A 17,219-nucleotide genomic window follows, 5' to 3' on the forward strand; every position below is an offset into this window, starting at 1 on the left:
TTCTTAAATCAATCCAGCTTAATTCTACCCATAATCAAAAAATATTCCTTTATCTGTATTGCACAAGTTACTACTTGTGTAACAATATATCTGTAAGAGACATTAGTTAGTGATGGAGTCTTTACCTTAGAATATCCCCAGGCGTCAGACTGGATCCGGAAAGTTTTTTGTAGCAGTACCCCTGCGCGTCAGTAGGTGGCGTCGTGCGGCTCTGCATCCGTCACTGGCATCGTAAGCGCCGAGATGACGTCACGCAGGCTACTTAGGCACCACCCATGCGCGCTGACGTCCTTTCTGTACACGACTTTCCACGCCAGGAACGCAGAGCCATGCAAGAAACTGACCACTGGTGCCATGAAACTAGGGCCCTGAAAGGGGAATGACCTTAACCCTAGAATCAGCTCGCAGACCGTGGAGGATGGGTGGGGCGGTAAGGAATCTATCACTAACTAATGTCTCTTACAGATATATCGTTACACAAGTAGTAACTTGTGCATCTGAAAGAGACACGTTAGTGATAGATTCTTTACCTTAGACTAGATACCCCAGCAATACCAACCCCGGTGGTGGGTCTGAGAATAGATTACACCAGAAAGTCACGGAGAACAGAATGGCCAAAGAAGCTGTCTCTCTGGACCGGACTGTCAAGGCAGTAATGCTTGGTAAACGTGTGCAGCGAGGCCCAAGTAGCTGCCTGACAAATGTCCTGCACGGGGACGCCATGTCCCAAGGCAGTAGCGGCTGCAGTTGCCCTGGTAGAATGGGCACGCAGCCCCACAGGAAGCTCCTTCTTAGCCAAGGAGTAACATGCTTTGATGCACAGAACGACCCACTGAGAGATGGTCCGTTTGTGTACAGCCCGACCTTTTTTGGCGCCCACGTAGCCAACAAAGAGTTGGTCATCCACCCGGAACTGCTGTGTACGCCTTAGATAGAATGCAAGCGTCCAGACGGTGAAGCCTCTCTTCCTCCCTCGAAGGATGCGGAGGCGGAAAGAAGGTAGGCAAAGTGATGGTCTGCCAGATGTGGAAGGGCGTGACCACCTTTGGCAAAAAAGAAGGATGGGTCCTTAACACCACCTTGTCTGGATAAACAGAAAGGAAAGGAGGTTTGGAAGAAAGAGCCTGGAGCTCACTCACTCTTCTGGCAGAGGTGATAGCAACCAGGAAAGCAGTCTGAAGAGTAATTAGACGCAAAGGACAGGTATGAAGGGGCCCGAAAGGAGCGCACATCAGATAGCTCAAAACGAGATTCAAGTCCCATGGAGGCATGATGAACGGCACAGGAGGAAACATGTGCGTAATGCCTTTAAGAAAACGGTTAACAACCGGGGACTTAAAGAGAGAAGACTGATCTGGAAGCCTCAAAAAGGAAGAGATGGCCGAAAGATAACCTTTGATAGAGCCCAGAGCAGAGCCCTGCTGGGAGGAAGATCGAAAGCTGTCAACTGCCGCCGCTCAATCTCCACGCATGGAGGTGGAGGCTGGACAGGTTCGGGTGGAGGACCGTCCCCTGCTGCTGTGACAGAAGAGCCTCCCGAAGAGGCAGACGGATCAGGGGATCGATCACCATGCTGAGTAGCTCGGAATACCAGTATCTTCGTGCCCAATCCGGAGCCACAAGGATGACTTGGGCCCGGTCGCGCCGAATCTTCTTCAGCACTCTGGGCAGAAGTGGTATAGGTGGAAAGGCGTACAATAGACCGCAACTCCACTCGCGACGAAAAGCGTAGCCGAGCGAGTGCCGCCTTGGAAATTCCAACGCGCAGAACTGATGACATTGGGCGTTCTCTTCGGTGGCTAATAGATCTAACCAAGGCTCTCCCCACTGCAGAAAGAGACCTTGCACCACGTCCGAGTGCAGATGCCATTCGTGATCCATCAAGCACCGGCGGTTGAGTATGTCCGCCCTGGCGTTCAGAGAACCTGCCAGGTGTTGAACCACCAGGGAAATGCCTTGATGTTCCAGCCACATCCAGAGGAGCAGAGCCTCCTGACATAGGGTCCAGGACCCCACCCAGCCCTGTTTCTTGCAATACCACATGGAGGTGGTGTTGTCTGTGAACACCTGCACCACACTTCCCTGGACAGAGGGAAGGAATGCCTTCAGTGCAAGTCGGATCGCCCGCAGCTCCAAAAGGTTGATATGGAGCCGGGTCACCGCCAGAGGCCTCTGACCTCCGCCTCTCCCAAGTGGCCTCCCCATCCCAGAAGGGACGCATCCGTCACCACTGTGTGCTTCGGTTGGGGAATGGGGAGGGATCAGCCATTGACCCAATCGCGATTCGTGAGCCACCACCGCAATTGCCGTGCAGTGCCCTCCGAGATCTGGACATGATCGGACAGGTTGCCCGGATGTTGCGTCCACTGGAGCTTCAGGTCCCACTGCAGAGCCAGCATATGCCATCTGGCATGTGTCACCAGCAGGATGCAGGAGGCCATAAGGCCCAGAAGCCAGAGGGTCATCCTGATTGAAACCCGGGACAGAGGCTGAAAGATCGGAATCATAGCCTGAATATCCGACTCGCTGCTCGGGAGGATAAACCGGAAACAGCGTTGAATCCAGAACCGCTCCGATGAAGGGGAGCTTCTGAGAGGGACTCAGGTGCGACTTCGGCTCGTTGATGGAGAACCCCAGCAAATGCAGGAAGCTGGCCGTAGTCTGAAGGTGGCTGACGACTGCCTGGGGCGAGTCCGCCTTCAACAACCAGTCGTCTAGGTAAGGGAAGACTGACCCCCGACCTGCGCTTACCGAACTGTTCCAGCTTCTTAGAGTCCTTATCCGGCGGAGCCATAGGAAAAGCACTCTGCGACATCGAGGCCTGGATGACCAGACTCTCAGGCGTGGGATGAGTGGTCAGAAACGCGGGGTCACCAGGCGCCGGGCGGTGACGCCTGGCGACATTCTTATCCACAGTGGCCCCCGTGGCCGGTCGCGACCAAGTGCCCAACAGGACGTCGGTGAGGGAGTCACTGAAGGGAAGCAGTGGCTCCGATGAAATAGATGCCATCTGGAGCACCTCAGTGAGGAGGTTAGTTTTGAGGGCCACCGTAGGAAGATCGAGGTTGAGGACCTCCGCAGCTCGACGGAGCACCATCGTGTAGGAAGCGCCCTCCTCCATCACAGGTGGGGGAGAGGCAAACCCCTGGTCAGAAGAGACATCGAGGTCACCAGCGTCCTCCAGATCGTCCATCCAGTCCCCTCGGAGTCACATTGACGGGCAAGAAGGTCCTCGGACCCCTCCCAGTCATCCTCCACCTCCGTTGCAGAAGGAACCGGTCGCGGCGGCAGAGCCTGAGCTGGGACATACAGCTTCGGAAATGGCGCCGTCTCCCAATGCGGATCCCAGGTAGGAACAAAATGGTCCTGGAACTGGGGCAAGGGTGGAACGAATGGCACCCACTGCGGCGCCGGAGGCGGTGCTGGGGCCGGAGCCAGCAGCGCCGGACCTCGTGGCGCCGGAGCCAACGGCGTAGGATCCTGTGGCGCCGAAGGGGATCCGCTGGCGGCGCCGACGGACCAACAGGATCTGGACACGGGACCGCGGGGCCCGAAGGCGCGCAGGCGGGAGCCCGAGGCCTAAAAAGGCAGTCCATGGTGGCAAGAAACTCTTGCACCTGTTCGGGAGTCGCCAATGGACCCAGGAAAAGGCGGCCAGGCCGCGGGACTCCCAGGCTCCAAGGGAGCCGCAGGGGCAGAACCCCTGTCCCCCTCGTCTGCATCCGAGGACCGACGGGTGGACATCGGAGAGCGAACACGCTTCTTCGATTTCTTTTTATGTCGCCGCTTACCGGAATCCGAGGGCGCAGACTTGAAGCCCGAGGAGCGGCGACTGCGGCCCCGCGTGCGGTCCCAGGAACAGTCCCTGGACCTGGAGCGGCATTGGGACGAGTGCCGGACCTCCAGCAGCTTCCGGCGCCGCACCCTCAAGGCCTTCGGGGCCATGGCTCGACAGTCCCTGCAGGACCGGGAGTCATGTTCGGTCTCCAGGCAGTAGAGGCAAACATCATGTGATCCGCCACTGACATTGTTGCGATGGCAGGCCCCACAAGACTTAAAGCCAGGCATCCCTACGTGCACCAGGAGAAATAAAAAGGGGAGACAAAAAGTCTCAAAAGAGTAGTCAAAAAGTGAGTAAGGTACGTGCTCTATCTGGATCTGCGCTTGCTGGCGAGGAAAAAGAAAGAACTGACGTCAGCGCGCATGGGTGGCGCCTAAGTAGTCTCCGTGACGTCATCTCGGCGCTTACGACACCAGTGACGTATGCGGAGCCGCACTACGCCACCTACTGACGCGCAGGGGTACTGCTACAAAAAACTTTCCGGATCCAGTCTGACGCCTGGGGATATTCTAAGGTAAGGAATCTATCACTAATGTGTCTCTTTCAGATATTGCACTTCACTGCACATACTTTTCACCATCCAATCATCTCCAACTTCTCAGGTGATAGAAGTGCTAAAAGAAGTGATGCTTTTGTGTTCCGTGGTCTGTGCTATCGGAGTAAACCACTGACCTCAACAGGCTGCTTCAAACCTTTTAGTCATGCAGTGACCTGTAGGGAGAGAAGAGATAATTCTCCAGTTGGCCCCTAACATGGAACAGTGTGACATGGCTGAAAGCCTATAGCAAGGTGGATTGTGTTGCTGTTTCTTCTTATTTTTCACACATTTGCTTCTAAAGAGGACAATGTAAAAAAAAGAAAAAAAAAAAAAAGACTCTTTTTACCTATGGCGGCAATGCATGCTGTTTGCAGCAGTCGCATAGAAACTAGTTAAACATGGGATTCCAAATGAGATGTTCGTGGAGACCATTCATGTATCAAAATATTACAGCAAAGCACAGAGAAAAGTGTTAGGCGGTCGATATCTGCGTAAAAAAAGAAACCATATCTTTCAACAACAAAGTGGAATTATTTCATTTTATGCTTTCCTTTTGAGCTCCAACTTAAAATTTGCACAAACAATGATTTTGATTTAAACATTTATTGCCGGAAAATATAATGCTGGCCTATGTCATACATTCATATAGACACTTTTTTGCGATTGCAAGAATTACACTGACACACACAGTCATATGGTAAAAACCTTCCCCACTTCCCACCCATCTCCAAAGTCACATTTTAATGAATCTGTAACTTTCACGGAAAATGGGGTTTAAAAAAGGCTCTTATGTAGACATTTCTAATAGTGCAATGCCCAGAGGGGACTAAAATCATTCAGGTGCTTGAAATACTCCTGTTATCAGATGAATTCAAAGGACATTTTGGAGGACAGGATTGCTTTTTTAACATCCCTGTAGCCAGTGTCCCTCTATTCCAGCCCAAGCCACCTTCACCGAGCTACTCGAAACCTGCATTGTTTCAAAGCACATGCAATTGAGAGAACTTAGTGCAAACAATAAAGACATGGGGTTAGAAGCAATCACAACAGCAATAATGCCCTTTCTTTACACTTTGATATCGCTTATGGGCACCACTCAGAAAAACAGCTTGGCAGGAGGGCATAATTAAAAAGATCCATTGAAATGGATGGAATGCTGCATCCCCAATACAAGTGAGGGGTTTTCTAAACATACATAAGGCAAGTCGCTTATGAGGACAATTAACAATGAGAAATAAACCATTGATTCATTAAACATGCCATAAAAGTTGACCTTTTAAAATCTGCTACGCTTCAACCTCTATTGCTAGCTACCAATTTTATGTTTCCCCGCTTTACGCTGCAATCCCATATATCATCTTATAACTCGTTAATTGTAAACATTTTATATCAAGCACAAGATAAAAAATATCTAATGTGTTTTAACACAAGTAAATAAGGGTGGGAGCAGATTGTTCCCAATAGATGTGCAAGAGATCTTATAAAGCAGTGATCAGGCATAGAAATGAAGTACATTGCACTAATTTTCACAGAGGTGAACCTGGTCCACATGTACACATTAAGAAGCATAAGACAGCTAGAAGTTTCCGATGGCCATTCTGGTAGCCTGAAGGAGACCAGGTCCATTCGTTAAGACATATGTTAATGTTTCCACCCAAGGATGCCCAAGTTCATATTTGGAACTCAACTATAGCAAGAAAAAAATAGTTTGAAACCTGAAACTGCCAAAAGAGCACCAAACAATCTGGTCTACCACAAAGATGCAACTTCCCATTATCTGTATAACAACCAAGATGGCAAAAGACGTTACTGTAAAAGCAGGAAAGTGACTAGAGGCGTAATTTAGAGTTCGGCTTACGGGTTACTCCGTCACAAATATGATGGATAGCCTGTCCGCCGTATTACAAGTGCCACTGGATATAATACACTTGTAATTCAACTAATGGGATATCCGTCACGTTTGAGATGGAGTAACTCATCCAACAAATTCTATATTGGGCCCTAGATTTAAAACGGCATACACACCAACGTCTACCATATTACTAGCACATCGCTGCATTCTGCTTAACCAGAGACACAAGATGTGACCAGGAGAGAAACATGTACTAATGCTATCTTCTCCATTACTCTGGTTCCATTCCCCACCTCGTTTATTTCAAATAAAGGCCAGGAAGCAATCTGTTTAGTCAACACATTAAGTGTCAAGGAGCTACCATCATGTATAGAGCTAATTTTATGTGGTAGTATATGAATGTAAATCAGTAGCAGCATATAAAATACTAGCTATTACATTCACATTACAAAATCTGTTTCAATTTTTTTTCAAAGTTTATTTGTACAAAATGATTGCTTCTTGCTAATTTTGACCAAACCCATCTACTTACATTTCAAACACACAGTGTCTCACAAAATAATTGAAATTTGTTTTGCATAATTTGGTGCATAAGACGTTTTGCTGCAGTGACTCATTCTCTGCTAATCAGAAGTGACTTGACTTAATATAATTTTGATCGTAAACAAAAATGTAAAAAAAATGCAGGATTTACTGGAAGCTTATGGTTTTATCAGCACTCAAAGGCTGTAGCAATTGCAGAAATGATAAACAAACTAACTGGATTTATTTTAAAATGAGGTCACGGGATGAATGAACGCTAACAAAATTAGCAATTTCGAAATTAAAACTCTGTATTATCATAATGTAGGACTTAACAGGTCTGCGATTATAAATTTGCCATATAATTGCTACATGCACCTTGGGTACACCTACCTACTCCTAAAAGATGTTCTCAGATTACACAGTTAGTCTATCATGCCTTTAAAGGGGGGGGGGGGGGGGTTAGATGATGGCCTGCGAAATACTTTCACTGCTTAATCCAACTGAACATCATGAATTGTGGTTAGAATGTCCCTTTTCTGCACCAAAGTATAAAAAAACCTAAATGGAAATTTAAGTCAAGTGATGATGTTGGCAAGCCACTAGTGTGTGAGCCTCAACGGGGAGACATTGCAAAGACACACATCAGAGGGTTTGTCTAAGTATTTACCGAGACACCTATGCTTCACTTGTTGCGGTCAACAGAAGGGTGACCCATGCTTTTATTTTCTGGTGGCCTTCAATTCTATCCACATACGGCTGGGTGCATCCCTAAATCTATTTCCAGCCTATATGCTAGTGCACAACATATAGTTTAACTGCAGCGTAAGATCTTTTAATCGGATTAGCCCTCTTAGGTGTCCTTATGACATTTCACAAATCTACGTTAGCCATAATTCCCCTCAGAAATAGGTGTTTCTGTGCACAAATCCTCTCGATTGCTAATAAGCCTTAATCACACCCCACTGATTTTGCAGCCAGGTAAATACAATACAGAGACTTTTTCCTCAATCGCATGATCCATAATTAATGCAGATGGATGGGTGAATTACTTTTGGAATATTCATCGGCAATAGGTGACAATAAATAAATAAAAAAAGTATGATAAATATATCACCTCCAGCAGAGGTGTTTTTCTTTTTCTTCTTTCAGTTTCGGCAGTGAAAATCTGTACAGTACCTGGACTTGACAAGGCTATGCGGTCTAAAAAAAACACTCACTGGTAAACAGTGGAACTGTCACACTAGAATTATCAGATGTGACCTAGATTTAAGCCACTTTGCTGGTGTTTCTTATTAAAATACTTAATTTGAAGTAATGCTGCCTCTGCCAAGCCTTTTTCTTTTATTGCCACAGAACACTAGACTCTTTCTTAGAAACATGACCACTATTCGCTACTGGCCTCACCGGCGTCATGGCTCTGGGCCTGCGACACAGGAGCGAACCTATGGCTGATTGCACTTTCAATAACATTGTGCAGATGGAGTGCCAATATTGAAACTATAGTGATTTCTGCTTCCATCAACTGTGACACCTCCGAACGTAGATCAGATCGCAGAGGTAATGCCAGATTTACATTCTTTTACATTTTTGCTTCAACTCCGCTGATCTTTCCTTTTTGACCCTAGCCTATGCTCGGGCCAGGTGAGCGGTGGAGCGTGGTCTCTGCACTCCGGGTGCATGCCCATTTGTTCGGGTCAACGAGGACTGTAAACTTCTAACTCCTGTGGAAATTTTGCTCAGACATTTACAACACACATACACTTTACACGTTACATCTCTCTGAACTAACACTGCACGTTAAAATAACAAGGCCGTTTTAATACAAGTACCTTTGACAAATATTTGGTTATATCAAACCCCTGAGTCAACTGTACCGCGGTACAGATCTGAAGAGAAACTGAGACTATGCCGGCTCAGTATATAATCTTCATCACACTGTCTCACCCATGGTGCAAGTCCCAAGGAATTCCCTCAGCCTGGAACTGGGGCTCATGTCAAGAGTTTTTTTCCCGCATATGTTCCAGATTTGTGGCTCTGATTGTTGAAAACAAGTGTGCAAATTAGAGATATCTGAGAGCAAAAGCTCTTCTTGCTGATCGTGTCTACCTCCACAATGCAATAAAGACCCTTTTGTAGTTCTTTCAACAAATGTATCCAATGTCAAAGCCCCACTTCTGAAGAGTCAGTTACAAGCTGTAAAGGTCCTCTTTTTGGTTTCCTTGAATCCTTTGGCAAAAGTCTGGCTTGCAGTTAGTTGCACTTTGCTCCACAGTGATTGTACTTGACAGAAATAGAGAAAAGACTCGCCTTAGTCAATCATGCAGCTCATATATGCCGTCCGGTTAAAAAATAAAGTGGTTTGTCATCACTACTGTTTGCTGTTTGGAACTCATCTCGGAGCCTGAATTGCCACTCGTCTTCAAGTTCCAATCGCACAATGGTTTGACGCAGCGAGCTTCTGTCTTGGCAAATGACACAAAGGGTGGCACCTGGAATACAGACAGAAAATGTGTTGTTTACTGATCAGACATAAATACAGATTTATCTTGCACATTTGCATGGAAAGTAAACGAATAAGCTTTTAATAACAGTAGCTGACCATATAATAAATCCCAAGTGCCCAAGTTAAAGTGGAGGACTGTGCAAAGATGATCAGTTCTGATGCAAGCTAAATAAGTTACCTCATACCATTCATCAACTGCCTTTTTCAGTGCTGTGTATATGTAAATGAGGAAAGATGGGTAAGGCTCGCACATCAGAGACACAAAAATACTTTATTCTCACAGGGATGCACCATATTCAGACACTCTACATCCAAACATGAATAGAAATAAAGCTGACTTTACAAGCAACTATCCAAAAGTCGATATAACCACAGCCTGGCCTATCCCCTCACTATCAAGCTACGCTTGTGTCTAGAGTGTAAACAATTCTCAATTTAGCCTTCTTCTCCAAGTGATCCTACCAAATACAAACTTTTACAATAGTGTGGAAGTACTCTGAGTTGCTACCCAGAACAGACTTTTCTGGGTGACGCTGCGTCTTTATTGTGGAGCCCAATGAAAGCAGAAGCTAGTTCTTGCCCAGTGTTAACAGAATTGCATACACCTGCATACTGGTATTCTGGCTTAAAATGTACTGGAGGACAGTAGAGCGATTTATTTGTATTAACTTTGGGGAATTTTAGAGCCTACGGACCTTGCCCCACAGGGCATCTGAGCTCTATACATAACAATGTATGATCAATGAGGCTACGGTGCATGACCCACACCCAGGATTACACAGGGTATGTGAGCAGGTTTGCATACCACTGTGAGAGAGTGGTGCACAGGGGTGTGAAGGAAGAGAGAGGAAAACAATGTACCCTTGTACAACAATTCAGTTTCCTGGGGTGCCCATCCAAAATCTTTTACTGTGATCTTAAGTTGCAAATATAAAATAGTTATTAAAATCACATGTTCTGGACCTTTAATACATCATTAGGATGATAACAGCTCCTTAATGTGGTTACAGTGATAATTAATGTTTTGTAACTAGTTAATGATAATTTTCCACCCAAGGTGAACAATACACGTAATCGTGTTCTATTAATTCAGGTCTACTGGATATGAAACTATTTTCGTTTAACAACCTAGGATTAACAGTGTTTTCACCATCCTATCTTGTTTTTCGGCATTACTGAGTTGGTTATAACTTACAAGGGAACAGTATGCCTCATCAGAGGACCGGTCCACAACATTCTGTATAGCCCAGTGGAGTGTACATGCATGGATCTAATGGCACAAGTTACAACCTTGTATATTGAGCTCACCAAGCTCCCTTTCCATAGTTGTTCCACGAGGCCAAGACAAAAACATGAATTTAAAGCAAGGTATCCATAGCAATGTAATGTTACTGCAGGGCATTTCACAATTGTTGTGCTTCCACCATCAGTGTAAACCTTTCTTACAAATGCAGAAGAGAAGTTACCTTTAAGAAATTTGAATTTCTTTAGAAGATCAGCACCCACAAAAGAATCACAGAGGTAAAGCAGAAGTCCGCTGAAGGATACCCCTTCACAGTTCACATTTACAGAGTGGGGTCTGGAACTGACACAGCATATGGACACCTAAAAAAGGAAACAGAAAGACACTGCTGTCAAAAGAAAAAGGAGGCTGTGAACTTAGTTTCGTTCTCTGAATGTATAAGAGTCAGGCCGCTTTGCGAACAGACCCAGTATGTGTGCCATCAGAGTTCTGAAACTCTGCTTGTTCATAAAATGTCTCTTTGTCCCATCACTTCTGAAGTATGGCTGAATCTGGTATGTTGGCTATTTTGTGCTCTTAAAGGTGTCTCACAGACTATTATAACAGCGTATCAAAAATTGAAGGTGTTTGGCTAATGACTCACGATCAGCTAGGACGATAGAAAGCAGTTCTCACCTTGTATAAGCAATGTCCTTTTTAGGTTGTAAAATACATATTGTGGTCCTACCAAGAACACATAGGTACTTGGAGCTTGGCTGTTGCTCAACAATGGTTGGTTTTCCTGTCACTGTAAATTGCCTGTTTTTTATTCAAGCGCCAGCTTGTCAATCTTGTGTTTATTCCTCCCATTGAGCTCAGCTTCTTTATTACCCCTTTTGATTGGCTGGCCTATATATGCTTCCACTGCTTATTTTCAAGCACTACTTTTTTTTGTTTGTTAAGCACTCCATGAAAGTGCATGTGTTTTCTAATTGCCTTCATCAAGTGCTTAATCTGTGCTGCTCTGCATCATGTGTATTTTTCCCCGGGCCCCTGCATGTTGCACTCGCCCTCATGTACTACTCACCCAACCATTGCTTGTTCCCCCACCCCCACCCTTCTGTGTAGCTCCTGTCACAATACCCTGTGTGTTTATTTCGTCCCACCACCCACACTCCTTCTCTATTGTCTGGATCTTCTCCTCCCCACTCTCTGTAATACTTTTGTCCTCCCCACCTTGCCCCCTCCACCTGTGTCCTGTGTTGCACCCCCTGCACTTCAAAAAATACATTCACTCAAAAAAAATTCTAACCAAGCCAACTTGGTAAATGAAAAATGAAACAAAGAAGCAGCAGTGTTATTTTGTAGGCACATGCGTGCACTAGGTAATGCAGGAGCCGCTGCATCATAGGCTTTTTTTTTTTTCTTATTTTGCCACAGAAAGAATGCTATACAGCATCGCTAAAATATATTGACAAAGCCAACAGGTCCTAAAGGAGAGAAATACTGGTTATTAACCAGACTCACTTTATAGTTTTAAAAAAACGAACATTATGTTTTCAAACCACTCATGAGACATGTGTACCTCTGATCCAACATTTAAATAGCAGTCAATTGACAGCACAGGATTTTTGAAGTTGTTGACAGCCTTAGGGAAAAGCTTGTATGTAGCGTGCTGCAGGAACTTCTCCAGAAGGAACTGAGCCGGGGCTGCCAAGAGAGTTTGTTCACTGTCAGGAGCGCAGACATAGTGCACAGGAGAGATGGGGGCTGGGCAGTCAGACACCTAGTGCAAAAAGTGAGGAAAACAAAACGAAAGACCAGACAATAAAAATAGGGTAAGAATAAAAGTGTTTCAATGCATTTCAAGGCCAACATGTCCCTTATAGGTGGATACACCTGATTAACTCCACAAGGTATTTCAAAAGTAACAAAAACAGCTTCACACAACACTGTGCAGACTTCACCTTTTTAGGTCTCGGCTAGCGAAGGCTGCGCTTGCGCAGTCTCGCTCGCGAGATTTAACGTTTTAGGAGTGGGGCTTTAACCCGCCCCTTTTTTTCCCTCTTCTCCATTGGCTGGCCTCTTAAATGCTGGTCAGCCATTGGAGAAGAGCTTTGTCGCTCCAAACAAGCCCCGTCTTTTTGCGATTAGGGGGCGTGTTTTTTCGATTCTTTCTCTCCTCTGGAATGTAAACATTCCAGCCAATGGCAAGAGGAGAGAAAGGAAAACACGCCCCCGAATCCGAAAACGCCGCTGCGTTTCTCCGAGGCATTTCTGCTTCACCTCGGAGAAAGGCGGTGGTGTTAATGGCGTCCTCTCCCCCTGCTGTCGGCTCCCGTGTTCGGCTGCTGCACTGTCTCCCGCTTACCTCCGCGAACGTCACATCCACGGGCCGTTTGTTGTTGTCGGGCTGGCGCCGCTGCTTCCATTCTCCTCACGTAGGTTGTGGCGCACTTGAGTTTTTTTCCCTCTCTATCCCGCTGATTCCTATGACCCAAGATCCGCTGCTGGCACATATCGATGCAGATTACTGCTGAGGGCTGCTTTATCACCTCAAATAAACAGCGCGCACCCCTGCTCACCTTCGGCTAATATACGGCCGGGCGTGTGCACACCGGCAGGGGCGGCCGGCGGACAGGGACCAGCCACAAGCCGCAGGGCGCCCGCACGGCCCGGCAAACCCCTGGAGGCGAAAGGGAGAAAGATAGAGGGCGGGAGGATGTGTGGGATAGTGTCACTCGCTGCACAGTCTCTTCCTTCGGTTCACTGTCTGTTAGTAACAGAGACGAGAGAGTTGAAAGTGGCCTGAACTCGCAGAGCTGAGGCCCCAGCTTTACAGCAGGGCCAGGAAGCAAGGCACACAGAGTACTTCAGATGCTGAGCTTTTGCCCGACTGGCCCCGTCAGAGCAGTAAGGAGATGCTCTCTGCCGGACACCCCTCCCGTTCATTGACCGCTCCGACCCGATCCTATGTGTCCCTTCTACGGCTCCTCGTAAGGTGAGGGACTTAACTATTCTCGTGGGTCCGCCACCACCCAGACCCCAATCACAGCTTCCACCTGTAGCACGCTCACCATAAACTACAACAGCTTCGGAATGATGAAAGGCAGGGTCGGTACGAACCTCGCAGACAGCGGGAGTCTCAGCAGGTGCTCAGCCCACTGCGCTACATTAACCAGTCTGTCCGCAATTACTTTATAGCACTCTATTTTATATTAACGCACGCGAGAACGGACTCATGTGAACACACCTGGTGTGATGCATGTGATGTTCCAAACACAAAACTATCAGAGGGTATATTTATGTGTATTACAAACACGTTAATTAAAAGGGAGTACAGGGAAGCAACTTTTAACACCAAAATGTTTCCACCACAAAAAGAATGTTTACACCAAAAAAGCGAAACATACATTTGAAAAGAGAAGGCCTACAGCAAGTTTTTCAAAAGCAGATAAAATATTGGTAAGTTTCCTTTACATGACGTGGGTAGTGTTTCTAACGTTAGATGAAATCAACTTATGAATTATATAATGTACTTTTGTTTTGTTCTGTGCCTGTGTGTGTTGTGTCTGTGTATAGTTTCCACAGGTGCATGTATATTATTTCGCTCTTGGTTTTCTCTGTGAGGTGCTTGTGATGTTAAATTCAGAGCTGGGCCTCTCGTTGCCCCCGTCTTCCCCGTTTACGCGCCCCTCTCTGCGGAAGCAGCAGTTGTGGGTGCAGGGGCCGTCCGAGCCCTCCACCTCATGCTGGGGGCTGAGGGGCCGAATCCTTCCTCCCTCCACCCAACTGAGGCACACGGGGCTCGTAAATAAGCAACAGCTTAGCGGTACGAGGACAGAGCTGTATTAAGTCGCAGGCAAAGAAGGCAATCGCCCGGGACCCCCATGTTTAAAGCCCCCCCATCCCCCCAAGAAAAGTGAGTTGTCTTTCCACATCAGCTGTATTTTTCTATCTCGCCAGGGCTCTCTTTTACCCAGAGCCATTTTATTGCATTTGATCTGGGGCCCCAGTCAAGGCAAAGCATGGCTGCTTTCGTGTGACCCCCGTTTCTGATACTTTGACATATACTTCAGTATTGTTTGGTTTCTTGCAGGCTTGAATTAGCAGAAAATAGATGATAAAAGGAATATGCTACTTACCAGTATGCATCTGTTCTTGGCATGTAGAGCTGCAGAGTTGTACACTTAGCATAGGTCGCCATCTGGTGTTGGGCCCGGATGTTTGCAGTTTGTTTTTCTTCTTGGACCGTCTTTGGAAGTCACGAGTTTGGTGACTCCTCCTTCGGTCCGTACTGCGCATGGGCTTCGGCTCCATCCTCAGATTGTTTTTCGCCAACAGGGAAATGATGGAGCGTAGTAATAACAGTGAGAAACCCATGTGTGTTGTATCTAAATAAGATGGACTGGAACGGATACAGGTAGCCGGGGAGGCGGGTGGGCGTGTACAACTCTGCAGCTCTACATGCCAAGAACAGATGCATACTGGTAAGTAGCATATTCCGTTCGAGGCATATGAGCTGCAGATTGTACACTTAGCATAGATTATATAGCAGTACCCAACCTTAGCGGCGACCACCGGTATCCGTTGCAGCTGTTTGAAAGAGTGTTTTTAGTACAGCCTGGCCCACCCTAGCTTGCTGCTGGGAGTGCACATCTACACAGTAGTGTTTTGTGAATGTGTGCGGTGTAGACCATGTGGCTGCCTTGCATATGTCATCTAAGGGTATATTCCCTAGAAAAGCCATAGAAGCCCCTAACTTTCTTGTAGAGTGGGCTTTAGGGGGAACAGATAATGTTCTCTTTGCCTTCTGATAGCAAATTTGTATGCATTTTACAATCCACCTAGCTATCCCTGATTTTGAGATGGGGTTGCCTTTATGTGGTGGAGAAAAGGAGACGAACAACTGTTTGGTCTTCCTGAAGGGTTGCGTTCTTTGTATGTAATAAAGCAACGCTCTTTTCACATCTAGTGTGTGTAAGGCCCTTTCCGCAACAGATTGGGGTTGCGAAAAGAAGACAGGTAATTCCACTGATTGATTGAGGTGGAAGGGGGTAATGACTTTGGGCAGGAACTTCGGATTAGTTCGAAGTATGACCTTGCTGTGATGCATTTGTATGTAAGGTTCCTGTATGGTGAACGCTTGTATTTCGCCAACCCTTCTAAGGGAAGTGATAGCTACAAGGAAAGCTGTTTTCCAGGTGAGAAATTGTAGCTCACATTTGTGCATTGGTTCGAAGGGCGGACCCATTAGTCGTGTAAGGACCAAATTTAGATTCCATACAGGGGAGGGTGGTGCCCTGGGAGGAATTACTCGTTTAAGGCCTTCCATGAAGGCTTTAATAGCGGGCACTCTGAAGAGTGACAAATGCTGTCTGTTTTGTAGATAGGCAGCGATCGCTGCTAGGTGTAGGCGTATGGATGAATACGCCAGGTTACACCTGTGAAGATGGAGCAGATAGCATATGATGTGTTGTATGGATGCATCTAGAGGGTTGATTGTATTGTTACGGCAGTACATTACAAATCTTTTCCACTTTGCGGCATAGCATGCTCTAGTGGTAGGACGTCTGGCTTCCATGATGATGTTCATGCAATCAGGGGGAAGGTTAAGGTACCCGAATTCTAAGATTTCAGGAGCCAGATCGCCAGGTTGAGCTGAGCTGGGTCCGGGTGCCTGATTTCTCCATGGTTCTGGGTTAGGAGGTATGGGGAAAGGTGCAGTTTTTGATGTGGTACCACTGATAGTTGTAGTAGCGTGGTGTACCACGGCTGTCTGGCCCACGTCGGAGCTACCAGAATGAGTGTGAGGGAGTGCTGTTGTAGTTTCCTGACCACTAATGGAATTAGTGGGAGAGGTGGAAAGGCGTATGCAAATCTGCCTGACCAGTTCATCCATATCGCATTGCCCTTGGACAATGGGTGTGGGTATCTGGCGGCGAAGCTTGGGCATTTTTTGTTTTCGTGGGTGGCGAAGAGGTCTATTTGAGGATGCCCCCACTGTTGGAAGAATGGGTGAAGAACTTGTGGATGCAGTTCCCATTCGTGTAGTTGTTGAGTCTGTCTGCTGAGCAGATCTGCTATGGTGTTTTGTACGCCTGGAACATGTTGTGCCAGGAGAAAAATGTTTTGGGGAATTGCCCATCTCCATATGCTCTGGGCTAAGCGGGAGAGCTGGGGAGAGTGTCCCCCCCCCTGTTTCTGTATATAATACATCGCAGTCATGTTGTCTGTGCGAATGAGGACTGCTTTGCCTGAAATCTGCTTTTGGAAAGATTTTAGGGCTAGAAAGATCGCCAAAAGCTCCAGATGGTTGATGTGGAGCGTTTTTTGCTGTGGCGTCCATAGACCTTGCATTGTGAGGTGTAAGAGGTGCGCTCCCCAGCCGGAGAGCGATGCGTCCGCTGTTAGAGTCACTTGGGGAACCGGGTCCAGGAACGGCCGTCCCTTGGAAAGGTTTGTGGTGTTCCACCACTGCAGAGAGTGATGTGTGCGGCCGTCCACCAACACCAGATCCGTCAGCTGACCCTGGGCCTGGTTCCACTGTTGTGCTAGGCACTCCTGAAGTGGACGCATGTGGAGTCTTGCATGGGGCACTATGAAGATGCAAGACGCCATCATCCCTATGAGCTTCATAAACACTCTTGCTGGTAGAGAGTGTTGAGGAAGGAATATTTTGCGTAAGGCTAGAATGCTTGTGATTCTGGCTGAGTTTGGATAGGCAATACCTTTTGA

At 46.9% G+C, this 17,219-nt stretch overlaps 1 protein-coding gene across 8 annotated transcripts in view; it reads right to left on the reverse strand.

Moving 5' to 3' along the window:
* Nucleotides 1-4,966: 4,966 nt before the first annotated feature.
* The window catches only part of GREB1L (GREB1 like retinoic acid receptor coactivator), a 492,334-nt gene continuing 480,081 nt past the window's right edge, over nt 4,967-17,219 (reverse strand). For all 8 annotated transcript variants that reach the window (XM_085605794.1, XM_085605790.1, XM_085605791.1 and 5 more), the window contains exons 32-34: nt 12,067-12,267; nt 10,726-10,864; nt 4,967-9,245 (exon numbers count right to left, since the gene is read on the reverse strand). In XM_085605794.1, the coding sequence (XP_085461920.1) occupies nt 9,082-9,245; nt 10,726-10,864; nt 12,067-12,267 (504 nt within the window). In that variant the 3' untranslated portion in view covers nt 4,967-9,081. The remainder of the gene's footprint in view (nt 9,246-10,725; nt 10,865-12,066; nt 12,268-17,219) is intronic.

Source organism: Triturus cristatus, chromosome 5_1 (assembly GCF_964204655.1).
Source record: "Triturus cristatus chromosome 5_1, aTriCri1.1, whole genome shotgun sequence".
Taxonomy (NCBI): Eukaryota; Metazoa; Chordata; class Amphibia; order Caudata; family Salamandridae; genus Triturus; species Triturus cristatus.